We start from the raw sequence: 24,899 nt of genomic DNA, 5'->3' as shown, positions 1-24,899 counted from the left end.
ACCATTTTACATCGCATCAGCAGTGTATGAGAGTTCCAGTTGCAGCATACCTTTGACAACACTTGGTAAAGTCAGTCTTTTAAAATATACGCCATTCTAGTCAATATGTAATAGTATCTTACTTTGGTTTTAATTTTGCATTTCCCTAATGACTAATGATGTTGGCATCTTTTCATGTGCTTATCAGCCATTTGTGTATCTTTGGTGAAATGCTTACCTTTTTCCTTTCCTTAGTGGTGTCTTTTTGAAGTAAAAAAGGGTTTAATTTTGATGAAATACAGTTTATTAATTTTTTCATTTAGAAATTGTTTGTGTGTTGTCATAGCTAACAAGTCTTTGACTAAGCCAGGGCCGTGAAGATTTTTTCCTATGTTTTTTTCTGTCTTGTAGTTTTAGATCTTACATTTAGGTCTATGATCTGTTTTGAGTTAACTCTTATGTATTGTGTGAGGTAAGGGTCTAAATTCACCATTTGCATTTGTGGAAAGGAAAGAATATCTTTTCCCCACTGAATTGCTTTGGCACCTTTGTTGAAAATCGATTGACCAAAAATGTAAGTTGTTTTTCTTTTCCCCCAGGAATCTCAGTTCTGTTCCATCAGTTAATTATGTCTATCTTTATGTCAGTGCCACACTGTCCTGATTACTATAGCTTTACTGTATGTTTTGAAATTGAGAACTGTATTAGTCTTCCAGTTTGTTGTTCTTTTTTGAAAATGTTTTGGCTTTTCTTAGTCCTTTGCATTTCCATATAAATTTTAGCATCAACCTGTCAGTTTCTGGAAATAAAAAAAGCCTACTTGGATTTTGATAGGGATTCTATTGAATTTGTAGATCAATTTGGGGAAAATTGCCATCTTAACAATAGTGATTTTTCCAATCCATGAACATGAAATGTTTCTCCTATTCATTTTTTTTTGAATGTCGTAACAGCTTTATTCATAGTAGTCCCAAATTTGAACTAACCTAGATGTCCATTAAGAATAGAATATTATGGGGCTGGCCTGGTGGCATAGTGGTTAAGTTTGCATGCTCCACTTCGGTCGCCTAGGGTTTGCAAGTTTGGATCCCAGGTGCAGACCTAGCACCACTTGTCAACCCGCACTGTGGTGGCATCCCACATAAAATAGAGGAAGATTGACATAGAGATTAGCTCACTGACAATCTTCCTCAAGCAAAAAGAGGAAGATAGGCAACAGATGTTAGCTCAGGGCCAGTCTCCCTCACACACACACAAAAGAATAGAATATTATATTATATTCATGCAGTGAAATAATACACAGAAATGAAAAAAAATAAACTGCTGATACATGCAGTAACAAGCATCTCCATGGAAGAATCTCAACACAAAAAGAGGACCATTGTGTAATTCCATTTATGTGGAGTTCAGACCCTGGCTGAATTAATGAATGGTGATAGCACTCAGAATGGTGGTTACTGTTGGGAGGTGTGGACTTGGAGGGGCATGAGAGAACCTTCCAGTGTGTTTGAAGAGTTTTATTTTTCCAGATTTATTGAGATATAATTGACAAATAAAAATTGTATATATTTAAGATGTTCAAGATGATGATTTGCTATACATATACATTGTGAAATGATTACCACAGTCAAGCTAATTAACACATTCATCACCTCAAATAGTTACCATTTTTGGGTATGTGATCAGACCACTTAAGATCTGCTCTATTAACAAATATGCAATTTACAAGTATACAATATAGTATTATTAACTATAGTCATCATCTTGTACATTAGATCCCCAGAACTTACGCATCTTATAACTGGAAGTTTGTACCCTTTGACTAATATCTCATTTCCCCTACTCCCCAGCATCTGGCAGCCACCATTCTATTCTCTGCTTCGAGTGTGACGTTTTAGATTCCATGTATGGGTGAAATCATATAGTATTTGTCTTTCTGTGTCTGACTTATTTCACTTAGCATAATGCTCTCCCTCTTCATCTATGTTGTCACAAATGGCAAGATTTCCTTTTTTATGGCTGAACCATATTACATTGTGTTTGATCTTCTTTAATTTCTCTGAGTAATGTATTTTTTTTTTTTAAAGATTGGTACCTGAGCTAACAACTGTTGCCAATCCTTTTTTTTTTGTCCTGCTTTTTCTCCGCAAATCCCCCCAGTACACAGCTATATATTCTAGTTGTGGGTCCTTCTACTTGTAGCATGTGGGATACTGCCTCAATGTGGCCTGATGAGTGGTGCCATGTCCGCGTCCAGGATCCGAACCGGCAAAACCTTGGGCCGCTGAAGCGGAGCGTGTGAACTTAACCACTTGGCCACTGGGCTGGCCCCTCAGTAATGTATTGTAGTTTTCAATATATAAGCAGTGTGCTGCTTTTGTTAAATTTATTTCTAAGTATCTTATTCTTTTTATGCTGTTGTGAATTGAATTATTTTCTTAATTTCATTTTTGGATTGTTCATTGCTAGTGTATAGAAATACAATTAATTTTTGTATATTGATCTTGTATCCTTCAACTTTGCTGAGATCATTATTAGTTCTAGTAGTATTTTTGTGGATTCTTTAGGAGTGTCACCATACTGGATTATGTTGTCTATAAATAAAGGTGTTTTTATCTCTCCTTTTTCAATCTGGTTGCCTTTTACTTGTTTTTCTTGCCTGAGTGACTACAGCCTCTAGTACAGTGTTGAATAGCAGTGACAAGAGTGGCCATGCTTGCATTTTTCCCACTCTTAGGGAAAAAGCATTTAGCCTTCACTATTAAGTATGATATTAGCTGTAGGTTTTTGTGTAGGTGCCCTTTATCAGGTTGAGGAAAGTCCCTTCTATTCCTAGTTCATTGAATGTTTTTATCATGGATTTTGTCAAATGCTCTTTCTGTGTCCCTTGAGATTATCATCTAGTTTTTCCCTTTATTCTATTAACATGTAATATATTACCGTATTTTGAAGTATTAAACTACCTTGCACTCCTGGGTTAAAAGCTGCTTGGTCATTATATATAAACCTCTTCATGTAATGCTGGATTTGGTTTGCTAATATTTTGTTTATGATTTTTGCATCCATATTCATTAGGAAAATTGGTCTGAATTTTTCTTTTCTTCTTATGTTTTTTGTCTGGCTTTCATATCAGAATAATACTGGCCTCATATAATAAAGTGTAAAGTGTTTGCTCTATTTAATAGAAGAATTTGTGGATTCTTTAGATGTTTTTGCATCAGGGCTATTCTTAGTGGGAAGGCTTTTTACTAATTTTTTTTACTTGTGTAAAGATCTATTCAGATTTTCTAATTTCTTCTTGAATCAGTTGTAGTAATATGTGTTTTTCTAGGAATTAATCCACTTCATCTAAGTTGTATGATTTTTAGCATAAGGTGATTTATAGTATTCCCTTGAAACCCTTTCAGTTTCTGTCAGGTTGGTGTTGATGTCCCTTTTGAGTTCTAGATCTGTGTCTTTTCTCCTGTTTTTCTTGGTTAGTGTAGCTGAAGATTTGCTAATTTTATTGGTCTTTTTAAAGAACTAAGTTTAGGGTTTTATCAATTTTCTCTATTTTTCTGTTTTTCATTCCATTGATCTCTGCCCTAATGTTTATGATTTCCTTTTTCTGCTTGCTTTTGGCTTAGTTTGCCTGTCTTTTTTTAGTTTCTTAAAGTGCAAGCTTAACTTACTGATTTGATATATTTCTTCTCTTCTAATACAGGCATTAAAAGGTATAAATTTCCCTCTAAGCAGTGCTTAGAGGCCAAACAATGATTAGTTGGAGGTTGTGTTTACGTACCTTCGGCTATCAAGGCTTCCTCCCTTGCACAAGACCTTACACTCAGCTAGGGATGAGTAGATACCTGTAGCTCTTTCTGGTCTCTCCTGAGTCTGCACTCAGCCTTACACGTGTATGCAACCTTCTAGACCACCAGGAGGGTCTGGGAGTTTATCAAAGCCTCTTGTACCTTTTTGTTTTCTGGATCTCTCTATGAAATTTCTGGATGGTTTTTGCTTGCTGCAAATATCTCAGCCTCAGGCAGCTGCAATTTTGGGCTTCTTTGATAGTTTGCCACCAAGACAATGATTATTTTTGACAAATTCCCTGGGCATGAGTCTCCCACCTTCCCGACCCTCTCCAGACAAGCTCAGCCTTGGTAGGCTACCAGCCATGGAGTTGGGGGTGGAGGGATGGTGGCAGCCTAAGGCTAAAATTCCACAGGCTCCCACTGGTTCTACAAAGGTTGAGTAGTTTTTCTTGAAGTACTGCTTCACAGTTTATTGGATGCCATTGGTCACTCCCCATATTTGAGATGATTTTTTTGGTGAGTGTTATCTGGTTCTGTTACTGCTCTTAGGGGACAAGATTTGCCAGGTTTCTCAGTCTCTCATTCCAGAAGTCTGGCCCCACAATTGATTAATTTTGAATGTTAAACCAACCTTGTATTCCTGAGATAAACCCTACTTGGTCACAATGTGCTAACCTTGTTATGCATTCATTGGATTTGATTTGCCAAAATTTTGTTAGGGATTTTTACATTAGTCTTCATGAGGGAGATTACTTTCTAGTAATATCTTAGTCTGGTTTTGATATCAGCCTAATGTTGGTGTCATAGAATGAGTTGAGAAGTATTCCCTCCTGTGTAATTTTCTGAAAGAGTTTGTGTAGGATTGGTACATTTCTTCCTGAAATGTCTGGTAGAGTTCATCAGTGAAGTCAGTTGGTATGAAGTTCTTTTTGTGGGAAGGTTTTTTTTTTTTACTATAATTTCCATTTTTTACTAGATAGGAGGCTAGTTGGATTATTATTTTTTTAGTGAGCTTTGGTAGTTTGTGTCATACAAAAAATGTATCCATTTTATCTATGTTGTAAAATTTATTGACAAAGTTATTCATAATATCTCCTTATTATGCGTATGAAATCTTTAACTTCTGTAGTGATGTCTTTTCTCCCAGTACTAATATGGGTAAATTGTTTCTTCTCCCCTTTTTCCCAGTGATTATCCTGATTACAGACTTGCCAATTTTATTTATTTTCTCACAGAATCATCTTTCAGTTTCACGTATTTCTTACTTTTGTTTTTATTTCATTGAATTCTGCTCTTATCTTTATTTCCTTTTGTCTGTTTACTTTGGATTTAATTTACTCCTTTTTTCCTGATTTCTTAAGGTGAAAGCTGAGGTCATTGACTTGAGACTATTTTTCTTTTCTAATGCACGTGTTTAGTGCTGTAAATTTTCCATAACTGCTGCTTTGCTGCATCCTACAAATTTTGATATGTTTTGTTTTATTTTCATTCAGTTAAAAAACTTTCTAATTTTCCTTTTGATTTCTTCTTCACTCCATGAGATATTAAGAAATTTGTTATTTGGTTCCTAAAATTCCCAAGACTTTTCTGTTATCTTTCTAAATTAATTCCATTGTGGACAGGGAACATCCTTTGTGTGATTTGAATCCTTTCAAATTTATTGAGACTTGTATTATGGTTATGAATATAGTTTACATTTAGTGCAACAATTGATATATGATTGGATTTGTCTGTTCTCTTGCTATTTATTTTTTATTTCTCCCATATAATCTTTGTTCCCTTTCCCTCTTTTCTGCCTTTATTTGATTTTAGTCTTTTTTATGACTTAATTTATCCTTTTGTTGGCTTGTTATCTATAACTCTGTTTTGTTTTTCAGTGGTTTCTTTAGAATTTATTGTATATATTTTAATTTATCACAGACTATATTCTAGTTATGTTATACTACTTCAAGTATTGTGTAAGAACCCTGTAATGGTATGCTTCTCTTTCTCCCCTCTGGCCTTTGTGGTGTTGTATTCATACATTCACTTATATAAATGTTATAAATCCAATAATATATTATTGTTCTTTTTGCTTTAAAGAGAGTTAAAAATTAAGAAAATATGTTTTTTATACTTAAGCACAAATTTATCATTTTTGGTGGTCTTTGTTATTTTGTGTAGATCTAGATTTCCATGTGGTGATATTTTCCTTATGTTTGAAAGACTTTTGTTAACATTTCTTATAGTGTGGGGCTGCTAGTAATTAATTCTTTCAGCTTCTGTGTATTTGTAAGTTTTTATTCTTTTCTTTTTGAAAGATATCTTTTGCATTGTTTCCTACTAGAAGTTGCTGTCATTCTTATCTTAATATCTATATATCTAATATATAATTTTTCTCTGTTGCTAAGATTTTTCTATCATAGATTCTCCATGGTGGATTTTCTATCATAGATTTCTATCCATTGATTAGGATGTTCCTTTTCTTTTTATTTCTTGTCTTTGAGCTGCATTGAGCATCTTGGATCTGTGAACTTAGTTTTTATCGAATGTGGAAAATTCAGCCATTGATTTTTTGGATGTTTTTTATTCCTCTCCTCTCTTCTTTGGGGACCTTAATAACATGTAAGTTAGTCCATTTGAAGTTGTGTCACAGTTTATTGATGCTCTTTTTATTTATTTTCATCTGTTTTTCTCTCATTGTTTCATTTTATATAGATTATATTGCTTTTTCTTCAGATTCTCTAGTTGTATCTTCTTTGGTGTCTAATCTCTATGTAAATCTATTCAGTATATTTTTTATCTCTAGAAGTTTGTTTTAACTCTTCTTTATATCTTCCATGTTTCTATTCAACATCCTCAGTCTTTCGTCTATCTTTTTGGACGAAGGGAATATAGTTCTGATAACTATTTTAATGTCCTTGTCTACGAATTCTATCATTTGTGTCATTTCTTGGTCTATTTCTAATAATTGATTTTTCTCTTCATTATGGGTTGTAACTTTCTACTTTTTTGCATTCCTGATAATTTTTTTTTAGATTGTATACATTATGAATTTCATCTTTTTGGTCTGGAAATTTTTGTATTCCTATAAATTTTCCTAAGGTTTTTCTGGGATTTTAGTTGCTTGGAAATAGTATGATCTTATTAAGGCTTGCTTTAAACTTTGTTAAACAGGACCAGATACACCTTCACTCTGTGGCTAATTTTGCCCCCTGCTAAGGCAATATCCTTCTTGTATTCTTGGAGTTCCTTTGAATTAAGAGGTTTTCCACTCTAACTGGTGGAAACACAAAATTTTCTCATTTCTGTTTGAGTTCCTGGAATTGTTCACTCTTCTCATCTTGGGTGTTGCTTTTCCCAGCCTTGGGTAATTACTTCATACGCATGTGCTGATCAGTACTTAGCTGAAGATTTGAGAACTTTCTGTAGATCTCTGGAGCCCTCTCTCTTTGAAGCACTCTCCTTCATGGTACTCTGCCCTGCATACTCTGTTCTCTGCAGTCTTCCTGACCTTCCAGTGCTGTTTCCTCAACAAAGGGAATCTGTGGGCTCCAACTGGATTTCCCTCTCTGTTCTGTGGCTTGGATACTCTCTCCAAGCAATAAGCTAGGAGCAGTCATAGAATTCACCTTACTTGTTTTCTCTCTGTCAGGGATCGTTATCCTATTCTATCCAATGGCCCAAGTCTGAAAGCCATTGTCTCATACAGTTTGTCCAGTTTTATAATTCTGTCAGTCAATTAGGCTAAATCTTGTTTCTCTAGCTTCATTTTGGCCAGATGGAAATCAGGATATTCGCATTCACCCAGCAGTCAGACTGATAGTTTTTAAGGCAAAAAGCAAGAGAGTTTTACTTTTGTACTTAGCAATTTTCAATATTTCTTATTGCTCTTTTCAAAAATAAAGCTCTACATGATCTGGGCCCTTTTGTACCTTTTAAGCCTTAGGCCGTAAGTTTTCTTTCACTGATTCTATTCTAGCTTTACTCCTCTTCTTTTTGTTTCTCACATGTGCTGCAAATCTTGTATTTGTGTTTATTCCATCCCCCTGCAGTATGCATACTCCTCTCTTTATATGTCTAATCATTCTGTATCTTTAGCTTATTTATCACTTCTTTGCTAGGAACTTTCCTGACCAGCTATCTGAAAAGGACCTCCAACACAAGTTGTTCCATCGTCTGATCTTGTAGCACCTATAAAGCTGCTGTAATTATCTTTTTTATTTGTTTATTTCTTTTATCCATTGTACTTATTAATGGTTAGTTATTTATTTGTTATTATCTTCCTTCACTAGAATATAAGCTGTATTATCTCCCTACCACATGGCAGGCATACATTAAATATCTATTTAATGCACATAAAAGGCTTATTTAGATAATGAATTTATCCATATTGTAGTCCGTAAATGAATGAACTTTTATCTATAGGAAAAAGTGTTAAAGAAGTTGGATCGATTTATCTTAGTAATGATTTTATATTTTTAGCATCATTTCTCTCTGTCAATCTTTACAAGTAGCAATCCTTCCCAACATTCAGTCCCCAACTCAAATGCCACCTACTTGATTTTTCTCAAGTAAAAGCATTTCTTTTATTTACTGTCGTAAGACTGTAGAATAGCACTTATCACTTTCTAGTTTTTCTCTCCCCTTCCAGACTATTTCCTGTGAGCAATAACTGTGCATTATACATTTCTCTGTTCTCCAGATCTCTCAGTGAGTGATTCTTCTGAGTCAGAATGCTTAAAATGCTGTTTAAAAATGATTATTTACATTTGTAGTGTGCTTTCTAATTTATGAAGTGCTTTTACATTTATTTTCTCATTTAAAGTAATACAGTTTCTCTGGTGTGAATGGCGTATATTATTGCGTGCTATAGGTTATGCCTTTGATATCACAGAATAACATTATTCTGCTCAAAACACCACTAAGACCCGTATTGAGAAACAGTGTAGGATCACGGTCTATGAACATTCCTGGACAAAATCTCTCTCTCTCTTTAATGCCAAACTGAATTCTTTTCTCTCTCTGTCCCCAGTACGTGGCATAGTGCCTGGAACACGGCAGGTGGACCTGCTCATTAGATGTTTAATGAATAACTTAAAAAATAAAATTGGAAATCAATCAGTTTTAGCAGTCTGTGTTTCTTTTCTAAATTTCTTTGGTACCTCCAATCTCTGGAGGAGCCCACCCCTAAGTAAATTTGTGGATAGTCAATGGCAACAAAATCCAGAGTATCTTGATTTTTTTTTTGTTAGATTGGCACCTGAGCTAACATCTGTTGCCAATCTTTATTTATTTCTGTTTTTCTTCTTACCCCCAAACCCCCCCAGTACATAGTTGTATATTCTGGCTTTAGGTCCTTCTGCTTCTGCTATATGGGACGCCATGTCAGCATGGCTTAATGAGCAGTGTGCTAGGTCCGCACCCAGGATCTGAACTGGAGAAACCCTGGGCTTCCGAAGTGGAACGTGTGAACTTAACCTGTCTGCCACAGGGCCAGCCCCAGAATATCTTGATTTTTAATTATTTCGTATAATAGCTTTGATTCTTTTATACAAGTTGGACATAACTTAGAATTATGATTTGTACATTAGAAGGGAACTTATAAATTATCTAGGCTAACCTTTTCATCTAATTCATCTTATCTCTTGGCTTTATTACATATATATGCATTTGTATCTGTATTGCTCTCCCTTGGGAACTTCAGAGTTGTTTTTATATCCTTGTTAGGTTGAGAGATATCTGTTATAGTGTTCTGATAACTCTGATTTGATGTTTAAACACTGGGGATAATTTTTCCCTGCAGTGTGTTCAAAATATCTTTCTCTGATTAAACAGAGCAGCAGTTACATGCAGTGGTTGTCTAGGGTATTCACTAGACCTTATTACAGAAGACATGATATAGGTTGGTCATATTTTGTTAATACAACAGTGAATTGAACCACATAATACTTCATTTCAACGCATTTTTTTTGTGTTGAAAAACAAAACTAAGTGTAGATTATTTTCATACTCACTGAGGCACATTAGACAAATTTCCACCCAAAACAGTAATATTTATTCAAATGAAAAACTGAAAACATAGTCCAGGTAAATGTTAGTAGCTACTCAGTATGTTCTCTAAGTATTTAAGTTTCTAAATGAAAATTTTCTATGCTTTTCTTGTTAAATATGTTTTTATTTATCTCAAAGTCCAGGAAATCGGAATTTCCTTACTGAAAGACCTGATATAGTTACAGGTGAAGATTGTGGAACCATGGATGAGAGAAGACAGTCAGACTTCATTATTGAAAAACAGTCAGTACAACATATTTTGGAAGAAAATAGGAAAGAGGTTTCAAATTTTCTTGAAGATGCGAACCAGCCAACACCCAGCCTTCTGTCAGAGAATTGTGACTCTTTTATTAGTGAAAGTGTGATCAATTTATTAAACATAGATCAGTGGAGTATAAAGAAAACCTTTGACAAGTGTGGTTTTGACAGTATGGGAGATATTTGTGCAGTCACTAGTTCTGATAAAAACCATTCCACTGAGAGATGCATTAGAAGTATTTTTACAAATCCAGAGTTGACTTTTAGTAATTCTACTTTTAATAAAACAAGTTACCCAGAAAAGTGTCAGCCAAACAAGAACTATCAGAAAGAGTATAACGATCATGAAAGAAATAATCTTAGTACATCTTTTGAGAAGGATAGTTTCCCAGCCAGCTCTGAAAAAAAAGGTTGGTGTTATACATGAGAAGGGTAATAATCTATTGGTCTTTTTGTTTTTAGTACATATTTATATATAATATAGATGTGTGTGTGTGTGTGTGTGTGTGTGTGTGTGTGTGTATTTGGAGGAGTATAAAATTGAAAATAGAGTGACATTCTATTATGTGACATTGTGTGGACCAGTGATTTCGTTCCATATGAGTCATGCTAATAAGCTTCCAATTTAAAAAAAAGAACTAGTCTGTGCTAGAGTTTTAGTTCAATGCATACTTTTATTTTTAAAGGAAAATTTGAAAGTGATTACCAAGAGAAGGCACCACAGAAGACAATCCAGATATATCCAGTGAACCGTTTGTAAGTTTTCAGGTAAATCTGGGGAATGCAATTCAGCATCTAGTATAATGCGTATTGAAGGGTTGAATTGATGCAATGTGAGGTAGGGGTGTTGCTGTCTCAGAGTGGGCATACTGGCCTCTACAAAGGCTTGCCAGTTGTCAGAATCTTAGTAATATCACCCTAGTTGAGAGTATGGCGCTCGTATTTGCCAGCACAAAGCCGTCAACTTATCTGAATCTTAGTGTTAATTAGATTTGAGAAAACTGACTTATGTGTTCAAGAAACTTACACACTCACCAGAATGTCAATTTATTAATTTACAGTAAGAAATAGAAGGGTTACTTATATAGGAATGTTTACTGGCATGATGAGCATGTTTTCTAATTTTTGGCAGCTCTCCATGGGAAGGTGGCTTGGTTAGTATAGAATCAGAACAAGGGAGTAATAGAATTCAGATGCTAATGGCATAAGCAAACATATCAAGAGTTTATGGGACTGCAGTTATACTTAATTAAAGAAAACTTGTAGTTTCAGAATAGTCCTAACTTTCTTGGTAATCATTGTGGTTTAGTCAAATCTTGGTAATTAACAATCATGAATTAGAATAGGTTTTTATTTTAGAAGTACTTTCTTATGGAAATATTTAAAATATCTATTTGTAAAAAGAATACCTATATGCCATTTTTATGGGATTGGCACAACGAATAAAACATTCACAACTTATTTAATAAAATAAAAAAATTAGGTTCTTTGCTGTCAAACTTCCAGGTATTCAGAAACTTATGAATAAAAACTAGCATGTTAGACCTTGAATTTTAAAATGTACTTTATGAAAGTGATTTTAGAACATGGTTCTCAAAGCTGGGTGCAGAACTGAATCACTCAAGGGGGTGATTTTAAAATACAAAATACCAAGTTTGACCCACACCCTTAGGATGGAGCTTATTTATTTTTTAAAAAGCTTCCCTTATAATTCTGATCTGCAGCCAACTTTGGGAACCATAATTTAGAACAATAATTTTCAGAGAGAATAAATCAAACTTTAATACTGTCTTATTTGTGACCCTAGGGGTAATATCCCTTTGAAAGAATTGCCTTCTAAGCAGTCGTGGAACTTTGGACTTGGTGAGGTAAAGTACATTTTACATTATCTTTCCAATTAAGTCAGTTGATAATTCATGTCATATTTTAGTATTTGCAGTGCACTTTCATTTAAGGTTAGCTTTTATTGAAAAATTTCTTTTTAGGCTACTTTTCTTACTCTGGAGAAATTATAGTTTAGGTCTAGAAATAAAATTATTGCCTTTTCAGAAACTATAATGTGTTTATTTGAGAAAAACCAATCTAGATGCATTTATTTCTTTATTTCTTTAAATTTTTATTTTTTTCAGATGTACATCGTATTTCGAATTCTGTGTACATTACATCATGTTCCCCACCCGAACACTAATTATAGTGCATCCCCTCACATGTGAGCCTAATCACTCCTTTTGCCCTCCTGCCTCCCCCAGTGGTAACCACCAGTCCAATCTCCAATGCTATGTGTTTTTTTTTCTTTTTGTCGTTTTTAATCTTCTACTTATGAGTGAGATCATATGGTATTTGACTTTCTCCCTCTGACTTATTTCACTCAGCATAATACCCTCAAGGTCCATCCATGTTGTCACAAATGGCCGGATTTCGTCATTTCTTATGGCTGAGTAGTAGTCCATCGTGTATAAATACCACATCTTCTTTATCCATTCGTCCCTTGATGGGCACCTAGGTGGCTTCCAAGTCTTGGCTATTGTGTATAATGCCGCAATGAACATAGGGGTGCAAGGATCTTTATCCCTTTGTGTTTTCAAGTTCTTTGGATAAATACCTAGCAGTGGAATAGCTGGATCGTATGGTAGATCTATCCTTAATTTTCTGAGGATACTCCATCCTGCTTTCCATAGTGGCTGCACCAGCTTGCACTGCCACCAGCAGTGAACAAGGGTTCCCTTCTCTCCACACTCTTTCCAACATTTGTTGTTTCCTGTGTTCTTATTTATAGCCATTCTGACCGGAGTGAGGTGATACCTCATTGTAGTTTTGATTTGCATTTCCCTGATAGCTAATGATGTTGAGCATCTTTTCATATGCCTGTTGGCCATCTGGATATCTTTGGAGAAATCTCTGTTCAGATCTTTTGCCCATTTTCTAATTGGATTGTTGGTTTTTTTGTTGTTGATCTATATAAGTTCTTTGTATATTTTGGATATTAACCCCTTATTTGATATATGGTTTGCAAATAGCTTCTCCCAATTGTTAGGTGCTCTTTTCATTTTGTTGATGGTTTCCTTTGCTGTGCAGAAGCTTTTTAGTTTGATGTACTCCCATTTGTTCATTTTTTCTTTTGTTTCCCTTGCCCGGTCAGACATGGGACTTGAAAATATGCTGCTCAGACCAATGTCATAGAGCATACTGCCTATGTTTTCTTCTAGAAGTCTCATGGTTTCGGGTCTTACATTCAAGTCTTTAATCCATTTTGAGTTGATTTTTGTGCATGGTGTAAGGGAATGGTGTACTTTCATTCTTTTGCATGTGGCTGTCCAGTTTTCCCAACACCATTTATTGAAGAGACTCTCCTTTCTCCATCGTATGCTCTTGGCTCCCTTGTCGAATATTAGCTGTCCATAAATGTGTGGGTTTACTTCTGGGCTCTCAATTTTGTTCCATTGATTTGTGTGTCTGTTTTTGTGCCAGTACCATGCTGTTTTGGTTACTATGGCTTTGTAGTACAATTTGAAATCGGGGAGTGTGATACCTCCAGCTTTGTTCTTTTTTCTCAGGAATCCTTTGGCTATTCGGGGTCTTTTGTTGTTCCATATAACTTGTAGGATTCTTTGTTCTATTTTTGTAAAAAATGTTGTTGGAACTTTGATAGGGATTGTGTTGAATCTATAGATTGCTTTAGGAAGTATGGACATTTTAACGATGTTAATTCTTCCAGTCCAAGAGCACGGAATATCTTTCCATTTCTTTGTGTCTTCTTCGATTTCTTTCAACAATGTTTTATAGTTTTCGGTGTGGAGATCTTTCACCTCTTTGGTTAAGTTTATTCATAGGTATTTTATTCTTTTTGTTGCAATTGTAAATGGGATTGTATTCTTAATTTCTCTTTTTGCTACTTCGTTGTTAGTGTATAGAAACGCAACTGAGTTTTGTACATTGATTTTGTATCCTGCAACTTGACTATATTCCTTTATTATTTCTGAAAGTTTTTTAGTGGACTCTTTAGGGGTTTCTAGATATAAAATCATGTCGTCTGCAAAGAGTGACAGTTTCACTTCTTCTTTTCCAATGTGGATCCCTTGTATTTCTTTTTCTTGCCTGATTGCTCTGGCTAGGACTTCCAATACTATGTTAAATAAGAGTGGTGACAGCGGGCATCCTTGTCTGGTTCCTGTTCTTAGAGGGATAGCTTTCAGTTTTTCTCCATTGAAAATGATATTTGCTGTGGGTTTGTCATATATGGCCTTTATTATGTTGAGGTATTCTATACGCATTTTATTTAGAGTTTTTATCATAAATGGATGCTGTATCTTGTCAAATGCTTTCTCTGCATCTGTTGAGATGATCATGTGATTTTTATTCTTCATTTTGTTAATGTGGTGTATCACGTTGTTAGATTTGCAGATGTTAAACCATCCCTGCATCCCCGGAATGAAACCCACTTAATCATATGTATGATCTTTTTAATGTTTCGTTGTATTCGATTTGCTAGTATTTTGTTGAGGATTTTTGTGTCGATGGTCATCAGTGATATTGGCCTGTAATTTTCTTTTTTTGTGTTGTCCTTGTCTGGTTTTGGTATCAGGATAATGTTTGCTTCGTAGAAGGAGTTAGGAAGCCTCTCCTCCTCTTCAATTTTTTGGAAGAGTTTGAGAAGGATAGGTATTAACTCTTCTTTGAGTGTTTGGTAGAATTCACCCGGGAAGCCATCTGGTCCTGGACTTTTATTTTTTTGGGAGGTTTTTGATTGCTGTTTCGATCTCCTTACTGGTGATCGGTCTATTCAAATTTTCTACATCTTCTTGGTCCAGTTTTGGAAGGTTGTATGTTTCTAAGAATTTATCCATTTCTTCTAGATTATCCAATTTGTTGGCGTATAGCTTTTCATAGTATTCTCTTATTATCTTTTGTATTTCTGAGGTGTCCGTTGTAATCTCTGCTCTTTCATTTCTGATTTTATTTATTTGAGCCTTCTCTCTTTTTTTCTTGGTGAGTCTAGCTAAGGGTTTGTCAATTTTGTTTATCTTTTCGAAGAACCAGCTCTTGGTTTCATTAATTTTTTCTATTGTTTTCTTTAGTCTCTATTTCATTTATTTCTGCTCTGATTTTTATTATTTCCTTCCTTCTGATTTTGGGCTTTGTTTGTTGTTCTTTTTCCAGTACCTTTAGGTATGCTTTTAGATTGTCTATTTGGGATTTTTCTTCTTTGTTGAGGTAGGCCGGAATTGCTATAAACTTCCCTTGTAGAACCGCTTTTGCTGTATCCCACAGATTTTGGCGTGTCATGTTTTCATTTTCATTTGTCGCCAGGAATTTTTTGATATCTTCTTTGATTTCTTCATTGACCCAATCATTGTTCAGTAGCGTTTTGTTCAATCTCCACATTTTTGTGGCTTTTCTGGTTTTCTTTCTGTAGTTGATTTCCAGTTTCATACCTTTGTGGTCAGAAAAGATGCACGGTATTATTTCGATCTTCTTAAATTTATTGAGACTTGTTTTGTGGCCTAATATGTGATCAATCCTGGAGAATGTTCCATGGGCATTTGAAAAGAATGTGTATTCTGTGGTTTTTGAATGGAATGTTCTGTATATATCTACTAAGTCCATCTGGTCTAATGTGTCCTTTAAGGCGAGTGTTTCCTTATTGATCTTCTGTTTGGATGATCTATCCATTGGTGTAAGTGGAGTGTTAAAGTCCCCTACTATTATTGTGTTACTGTCTATTTCTCCTCTTATGTCTGTCAATAATTGCTTTATGTATTTAGGTGCTCCTATGTTGGGTGCGTAGATATTTACAAGTGTTATATTTTCTTGTTGGATTGTTCCCTTTATCTTTATGTAGTGCCCGTCTTTGTCTCTTATTACAGTTTTTGATTTAAAGTCTATTTTGTCTGATATAAGTATTGCTACCCCTGCTTTCTTTTCTTTGCCATTTGCATGGAATATCTTTTTCCATCCTTTCACTTTCAGTTTGTGAGTGTCTGTAGGTCTGAAGTGTGTCTCTTGTATGCAGCATATACATGGATCTTGTTTTTTTATCCAGTTGGCCACCCTATGGCATTTGATTAGAGCATTTAGTCCATTGACATTTAAAGTAGTTATTGATAAATATGTATTTATTGCCATTTTGTCACTTTCTCTTTTTTTGGGTGTTTTAGTAGTTCTTCTCAGTTCCTTTCTTTTTCTCTTGCTCTCTTCCCTTGTGGTTTGATGGTTATCTTTAGTAATATGTTTGATTTCTTTTGTCTTACTTTTTGTCCTGCTTGTTATAGGTTTCTGGTTTGTGGTTACCATGAGGATCCTATTTAATATACTGTGCATGTAACAGTCTATATTGAGTAGATAGACTCTTTAGCTTGACCTCTTTCTAAAAGCTCTACTTTTTCACTCCCCTCCTCCCACATTATGTTTTGCACATCATATATATTCTTGTGTTTAGTGTGTGTCTATCTATTACCCTCTTATCATTGAAATAGGTGATTTTAGTACATTTGTCTTTTAACCTTCATATTATCTTCACAGGTAGTTGATCTGCTGCCTTTACTGTCCTTTTACCTTACTAGTGATTTTATTGCCTGTCTTTTGCTGTTGTTGTTTTGGGTTTTTTTGATAATTTTTTTTTTATATCTCTATTTGTGGTTATTGCTTTCCCGCTTAAATAAGTCCCTTCAGCATTTCTTGCAGAACTGGTTTCTTGGTGATAAACTCCTTTAATTTTTGCTTGTCTGGGAAGCTGTTTATCTCTCCTTCCATTCTGAATGACAACCTTGATGGATAGAGTATTCTTGGTTGTAGGTTTTTTCCTTTTAGCCTTTAAATATGTCGTGCTATTCTCTTCTTGCCTGTAGGGTCTCGACTGAGAAGTCCACTGATAGTCTGATGGGCTTCCCTTTATATGTCACTTGCGGCCTTTCTCTTGCTGCTGTTAGGATTCTCTCTTTGTCTTTAATTTTAGACATTTTGATTATAATATGTCTTGGTGTGGGCCTCTTTGGGCTTCTCTTGTTTGGAGCTCTCTGTGCTTCCTGAAGTTGGATGTCTGTTTCCTTCCTCAGGTTAGGAAAATTTTCCTCTATTATTTCTACAAATAAACTTTCTGTCCCTTTGTCTCTCTCTTCTCCTTCTGGGACCCCTATAATCCGAATGTTAGCATGCTTGATATTGTCCCAGAGTTCCCTTACTCTCTTCTCATTCTGTCTAATTCTTTTTTCTCTTTTCTGTTCTGCTTGGGTGATTTCCTCTAGTCTTTCATCTAGTTCGCTGATCTGTTCTTCTCCTTCCTCTACTCTGTTATTGAGTCCCTTGAGTGAATTTCTCATTTTGAGTATTGTATTCTTCATTTCTGATTGTTTTTTTTTTTATATCTTCCAGTTCTTTGCTGATGTGCTAACTGTGTTCATCCATTCTTCTCCGCATATCTGTGAGCATCCTCATGATATTTTGTTTGAATTCTTTGTTGAGTAGGTCACTAGTTTCTGTTTCACTTAGTTCTAATCTACAAGAGCCGGATCCTGTAAGCTCTTCACAGCAAAAGAGACTCAAGTTCAGAAAGATTAAATAACTTGTTCACAGTTACACATTTGAGCCAGGATTCAAACTTTTGTCTTATCTGACTGTATATTTTCAACTATATTAATTGTTTTGTCTTTTTGTCTTCAGTATGTACATTGAGTACATATCATGAATTCATTTAATAGAATTTATTGTCATTCTCCTGTATGCTAGACACTGAAGATTCAGTGGTGAAGAAACAGTTTTTGTTCTTATGAAGCTTATATTGTGTTATGCACTAGACTCTGCAAGGTACAGAGATGAAGGGACATGGGACCTGTTTTAAGGAAGCTATGGTCTAGTAGCTAGACAGAAACAGAAAAAAATATAATACATTTAGATAAATTGCTCCAATTGGGGTTTGTACAAAGGTCAGTGGGAGACAAGTAAAAAAAAATTCTAAGTTTCATGGCTAGTCAGGAGGAAGATGTAATAGAGGAGAAAACTTTTGATCTGGATATCAATTAATAAGTTTACCAAATGGACAAACTGCCTTCATACTATGAAGAAGAAGCAACATAGATAGAAACTAACAAGTGAGAGAGTATAGCTTATTTTAGAAGCTGCAAAGTAACTTCATTCCAGTTGTTATTGCTGCTACTATAGTGTAAATTACAAGTGATGGTGGAATGGCAAAAGAGAATTCTAGACAATATAAAGGGCTAGATCATAAAAGACTTTACATGACATATACCAGTTTTATTTTCTGTCACCAAACAGAGCCACTGAAAAAATTTTAGTAGAGGAGTTTGTTGGCATCTGAGTATTAAAAAGTTGACTCTAGCAACAATGAGAGATTTGAGAAGTGGCATGACTCAAGGCAGGGCAAAAAATAATGAGGGCTTGAAGTTGAGCAGTGTAAGTAAGGATGGAAATGAGGGAAGAGCTATCACAAAGATTTAGAAGATCTTGATTTGATAGTTGTTGTTGATTAGTTACGGGAGAAGGAAAACATTGAAGGAGACCTGGATTTATTATTTGGGTAAATGGGTAGTTGATGGGATAGTGCCATTCACCTAGATTGAAGCGTTAATGTTTTATTGAGGATTTTTGTATGTATGTTCATCAGGGATATTGTCCTGTGATTTTCTTTTCTTGTGGTGTCCTTGACTAGTTTGGATATCGGGGTAATGCTGGCCTCATAAAAGGAGTTTGGAAGAGTTGTCTCCTCTTCTCTTTTTTGAAATAGTTTGAGAAGGATAGGTATTAATTCTTCTTTGAATGTTTGGCAGCATTCACCAGTGGAAGCCATTGGTCCTAGACTTTTGACATTGGGAAGTTTTTGATTACTGGTTTGATATCTTTACTAGTAATAAGTCTATTCATATTTTCTATTGCTTCATGAATTAGTCTTGGTAGGTCGTATGTTTCTAGAAATTTATCTTTTTCTTCTAGATTGTCCAGTTTGTTGTTGTATAATTAATCATAATGGTGTCTTATGATGCTTTTTATTTCTGTGATATCAGTTGTAACGGCTTTCCTTTCATTTCTGATTTTATTTATTTGAGTCCTCTCTCTTTTTTCTTGTTAAGTCTAGCTAATGGTTTGTCAATTTTATCTTTTCAAAAAACCAGCTCTTAGTTTCATTGATCTTTTCTAGTGTCTTTTAGTGTCTATTTCATTTATTTTCACTCTGATCTTTGTTATTTCCGTCTTTTACTAACTAGGTTCAGTTTGTTCATTTTCTTGTTCCTTGAGGTGTAAAGCTGTGTTGTTTATTTGAGATCTTTCTTGTTTCTTAATGTGGGCATTTATCACCAGGAACTTCCATCTTAGAACTGCTCTTGTTGCATCCCATAAGTTTTGGTATGTTGTATTTCCATTTTCATTTGTCTCAAGATATTTTTTAATTTCTTTTTTGATTCTTCTTTGACCCATTAGTTGTTCAGGAGCATATTATTTAATATCCACATATTTGTGAATTTTCCAGTTTTCTTCTTGTAATTGATTTTGAGTTTCACGTCATTGCAGTTAGAAAACGTGTTTAATGTGATTTCAGTCTTCTTAAATTTATTAAGATTTGTTTTGTGGCCTAACATATGGTCTATCCTGGAGAATGTTCCTTGTGTGCTTGAGAAGAATGTGTATTCTGTTGCTTGTGGATGGAATGTTCTGTGTATGTATGTTTGGTCTATCTGGTCTAAAGTGCCATGTAAGGCCAATATGTTTTTATTGATTTTCTGACTGGATGATCTATCCTTTGATGAAAGTGGGGTATTAAAGTCCCCTACTGTTGTATTGTTGTATATTTTCTCTCTTTAGGTCTGTTAATATTTGTTTTATTTATTTTGGTGTTCCTGTGTTGAGTGCATAAATATTTACAAATGTCATCTCCTTTTGTTGGATTCACCCCTTTTTTATTATGCAGTCATGCATTGCTTAATGATGGGATACATTCTGAGAAATACGTCAGTAGGCGATTTCATCATTGTGAGAACCTCATAGAGCATACTAAAGGGGAACAAAATTTGCCATCCCAAAATGTGTCTCTTTAACGTGAGGATTGTTTTAGGCTGACTATTTCTGAGAAAAAAAGACTTAGAAAGTTTGTCTTGTAACCTACCCCTTAACTGCCTAAAAGAATTCAGATTAAAAAAAGCTGTCTGAGGAAGCAAGCTATCACCTTAGCATAACATGAATTAGGTGATAGACAGGAAGGCACCTAGAAAAGCCTGATTTTTGGACTCCCTTCTGTGTTTTTCTGTTTCTGTGGCCAAACACATGTTTTCTAAGCATTTGCTCCTTTTCACTTACCTGTGAATTGCCTTCTTTCCCTTTCAAGTCCCTGACTCTCTTCATCTCCAACATCTTATTTTGTCTTTACCTGAAGATGATATTTAAGGTGAAGGCTTTGGCTAGTTACTTGGTTTTATTGTGTTTCTCACATGTGTACATGTTATTAAACTTTTGTTTTTCTCCTGTTAATTTGTCTCGTGTCAATTTAATTTTTAGATCAGCCAGAAAAACCTAGAAGAGTAGAGGAAAATTTTTTCCTCTCTTACAGTACTTACACAAACCTCAGTGGTATAGCCTGCTACACACCTAGACTATATGTTACTTTTCTTAAAGGATCACTGTTGTATACACAGTCTGTTGTTGAATGAAACGTTTTTATGTGGTGCATGACTATATAATGACCTTCTTTGTCTCTTATTACTCTCTTTGTCTCCAAGTCTCTTTGTATTAAAGTCTATTTTGTGTGATATATGTATAGCTATGCCAGGTTTTTTTTTGGTTTTCATTTGCATGGAACATCTTTTTCTGTCCCTTTACTTTCAGACTGTGTGTGTCCTTACCTCTGAAGTGAGTTTCTTATAGGCAGCATATTGATGGATCTTGTTTTTTCAGTCTGTTTAGCCACTCCATATTTTTTGAGTGGAGAATTTAGTCCATTTACATTTAAAGTAATTATTAATAGGTGTGGACTTATTGCCATTTTGTTCATTTTTTTCTGACTGTTTTGTAATTCCTTTGTTTTTTCTTTTTTTCTTTCTTTGTGACTTGATGATTTTCTGTAATGGTGTGCTTAGGATTCCTTTTTCTTTATCTTTTGTGTATCTACTGTAGGTTTTTGCTTTGTGTTACCATGAGGCTTATGTAAAACAACTTATAACATTCTAAGTTCTTAAAAACTTAAGTTTGAATGCATTCTAAAGATCTAAATTTTTACTGCCCTCCCAAGTTTTATGTTTTTGATGTCACAACTTATATCTTTTTATCTTGTGTATTTATTAACAAATCATTGTAGTTGTTATTTTTAGTACTTTTGTCTTTTAACCTTCATACTAGCTTTATAAGTGATTAACCCATCACCTACAACATTAGATTATTCTGAATTTTACTATATAGTTACCTTTACCAGTAAGATTTATAATTTTATATGTTTTCCTGTTACTGATTTAGGGCCCTCTCGGTTTAGCTTAAAGTCCCTTTAACATTTCTTGTAAGGCCAGTCTAGTGATGATAAACTCTTTTAGCTTTTGGTTGTCTGGAAATCTTTTTATCTATCCTTCTATTCTGAAGGACAGCTTTGCTGGATAGGGTATTCTTGACTAGCAGTTTTTTCTTCCAGCACTTTGAATATGTTGTGCCACTCCCTTCTGGCCTGCAAAGTTTCTGCTTAAGATCTGCTAATAGTCTTATGAGGGTTTCCTTGGATGTAACAAGTTGTTTTTATCTTGCTGTTTTTAAGATTCTTTCCTTGTCTTTAACTTTTGATAATTTAATTATAATGTGTATTGGTGAGGTCTCTTTGAGTTCATCTCATTTGGAACTCTCTGGGCTTCCTGGATCTGGATGTCTGTTTCCTTCCCCACGTTAGGGAAGTTTCAGTCATAATTTCTCTAGATAAATTTTCTGCCCCTTTCTTCTTTTGGGACCCCTATAATACAAATATTGGTCCACTTGATGTTGTCAATAAGTTCCTTGTGCTATCTTCATTCTTTTTCATTCCTTTTTCTTTTTGCTCCTCTGATTGGGTAAAGTCCACTGCCCTGTCTTTTTGTTTGCTGATCCTTTCTTTGGCTTCATCTAGTCTTCTTTTGTACCTTTCCATTGTATTTTTCAGCTCTGTGATTTATTTTTGGTATTTTTCTTATACTTTCTACGCTATGTTCTCTTTGTTGAAATTCTCACTTTCTTCGTGTATTTTTCTCCTGACCTTGGTGAGCATCTTTATGATGGCTAATTTGAACTCTTTATCAGGTAAATCACTTATTTCATTAAGGTCTTTTTCTGAGGCTTTATCTTGTTCTTTCATATGGAATTTCTTCTTCTGTTTCTTTATTTTCCTTGATTCTCTGTGTTGGTTTCCATGCATTCTGTAAAACAGCCACCTCTCTAGTCTTGAAGAAGTGGCCTCGTGCAGGAGATGAACCTTATGTTTCAACCCTGCTGTAGCTCTTGGTTGTCTCTCAAACCTTTGTGGTTGTTCAAGCAGTCTACTTTATTTTTAGTGGCTCCCAGTATTTGAGGGTGTGCAAAAACCTGCCAGTGTCCCAATAGGGAAGATCTCAGTCAACATCTAGATTCAGTCTAATTGGAAACTGGACCCTGATGCAGCAGCTTTTGAAGTATGTAAATATACCTCATTCATGGGAAGACTTTGACATGAGCATTTCTGTGTGCTCATCTGCACTGAGCCCTGGTGTGATAGCCATATAAGAACTGTTTGTTTGCTGACATCCTGTTGAATCTATGAACACAAGCCCTGCTGGCCACCAGAGCCAGGCTATCAAGGGATGTGTCTTTTGGGCAGCTGACACAGAAACCCTGGTGCTAGATATGTGCACAATCTCCTTTCTTGGAGACATTAGCAACCTAGGGTGGGACAGATGGAGAGTGTGAAGATGGTAACTATTGGGCTTCCTGGTCTCTGGAGAGGATTGCAATTAGCCCCTAGGTCTGTGCTTAGTTAGAAGCTTGTCCCTCAGGCCACAGGTATGAAGATAAGCTAATAGGCTTCTTTCACAGAAAGACGGGCATTTCAGTCTGCTGCCTCACTGCTGTGCCCTGGACTGGTAGCTGGTTAGGAACTCTTTCTTTGTTCATTATAGTCCTGTGGGACCTGTGAACGTAAACTGTAGGGGAGGAAGACAATTCCTCTACCCTCTGGGTCCTTCTGGCTGGTCTAAGAATTAAATTGACATGAGACAGAATAACAGGAGAAAATCAAAGTTTGATAACATATGTACATGGGAGAAACCCAGGAAAATCTTGCTGGAGTGGCTGAAATTGCCACCTTAATACCATCTTCAGCTAAAGATAAAGGAGGATATTGGGGGTAGTGGTTTGGGACTTCAAAGGAGAGGAAGGCAATTTACATGACGATGGAAATGGAAATGTTTGATAAACAAGTGTTTGCTGGGCCATCTGTAGACAACGGGAACTGAAAGAGATCTTTTGATAAAATGGCCCTTGCTAGATGTCTTTCTGTCTACCACATCTAGAATTATCTATGGTGGTATCTCCTTCCTGGGACAGGCCCTTCTATCTTAAATTCTTTTAGGCAGTTAGGGGGAAGGTCAGAATTTCTTTCAAAGAGTCAAAGACTCTTTTGTCCTTAAAATAATCAAGGCAAAGAGACACATTTTGGGGTGGCAAATTCTTTTTTTTTTTTTTCTGGGAAAGATTTGCCCTGAGCTAACATCTATTGCCAATCTTCTTCTCTCTTTCATTTTTTTTCCCCTCCCCAAAGCCTCAGTGCATGGTTGTATATTCTAGTTGTAAGTCTTAGTTCTTCTATGTGGTCTGCCGCCACAGCATGGCTGCTGACAGACGAGTCATGTGGTTCCATGCCCGGGAACCAAACCCAGGCCACCAAAGTGGAACACACCGAACTTCAACCACTAGGCCATCAGGGCTGGCTCAGATGGCCAATTCTGATCCCCTTCAAAGCCTTGCTGGCTACCAGAGCCAGCTGATCAAGGGGCATCCCGTGGGTGGCAGCTGCGAAAACTGGGCCTCCAGACAATGTGCACAAGCTCTTTTCTGGGAGATACTGGTGACTTGGAGCAAGGCAGAGTTGGACTGTGAAGATGGTGCCCGCTGGGCTCTATGGTCTTTGGAGAATATTTCAGTAGGCCTGTAGATGTGTGTTAAATTAGAAGCCTGCTCCTTAGGCCAAAGATTTAAGATAAGCAAATAGGCTTCTCTCACAGAAGGATTGGGGTGCGATTCAATCTACTGTCTCTTTGCTTTGCCCTGGAGGGTAGCCAGTTAGGAACTCTTTCTCCATTTGTTACAGTCCTGTGGGACCCTCAAATGTAAGCTCCATTCTGCAAGGTACTGGTGACCATGAGCGAGGCAGCGGGAGAGTGGAAAGATGGTACCCAGCCTCCGAGTTCACTGGAGAGGATTACAGTCAGCCCTTAGATGTGAGTTTAATTAGAAGCCTGACTCTTAGTTTGCAGCTATGAGGATAAGCTAATAGGCTTGTTTCGCAGAAAGACTGGATAGTCAGTGAGCTGCCTCTGCTCTAGGCCCTGGGGTGCAGCATGGTGAGCCTGTGCGAGCCCTTTAGGAACTGTTTTTCCATTCCGTGTAGCCTTGTGGGTCTCATGGACACAAGCCCTGTTGGCTTTCAAAACTTGACGTTTTGGGGGCTTATCTCTTTGGTGAAGGTCTTAAAAGTTCAAGTACCAGATATGAGGGTCAAGCCATTCACTCCTTGGGGAGAAGCTCAGAGTTGTGGGTTCCCTCCTGGTTGTGGATCACCATGCCCAGGTGGGGTTTATGGTAAGATTGTGTCTCGGCCTCTCCTACCCATTTGACTGTGGGTTTTTTCTCATT

At 35.9% G+C, this 24,899-nt stretch overlaps 1 protein-coding gene across 1 annotated transcript in view; it reads left to right on the top strand.

Moving 5' to 3' along the window:
- LOC138922930 (regulator of DNA class I crossover intermediates 1-like) overlaps positions 1 to 24,899 on the top strand; it is a 72,672-nt gene that overhangs the window by 38,359 nt on the left and 9,414 nt on the right. The window contains exons 8-10 of the mRNA XM_070259350.1: positions 9,942 to 10,471; positions 10,748 to 10,817; positions 11,869 to 11,929. Coding sequence (XP_070115451.1) covers positions 9,942 to 10,471; positions 10,748 to 10,817; positions 11,869 to 11,929 — 661 coding nt within the window. The remainder of the gene's footprint in view (positions 1 to 9,941; positions 10,472 to 10,747; positions 10,818 to 11,868; positions 11,930 to 24,899) is intronic.

The sequence above is a fragment of the Equus caballus genome, unplaced genomic scaffold, assembly GCF_041296265.1.
Source record: "Equus caballus isolate H_3958 breed thoroughbred unplaced genomic scaffold, TB-T2T haplotype1-0000019, whole genome shotgun sequence".
Classification (NCBI taxonomy): domain Eukaryota; kingdom Metazoa; phylum Chordata; class Mammalia; order Perissodactyla; family Equidae; genus Equus; species Equus caballus.
The sequence above is the reverse complement of the archived record's forward strand: the minus strand, read 5'-3'. Positions and strand labels throughout refer to the sequence as shown.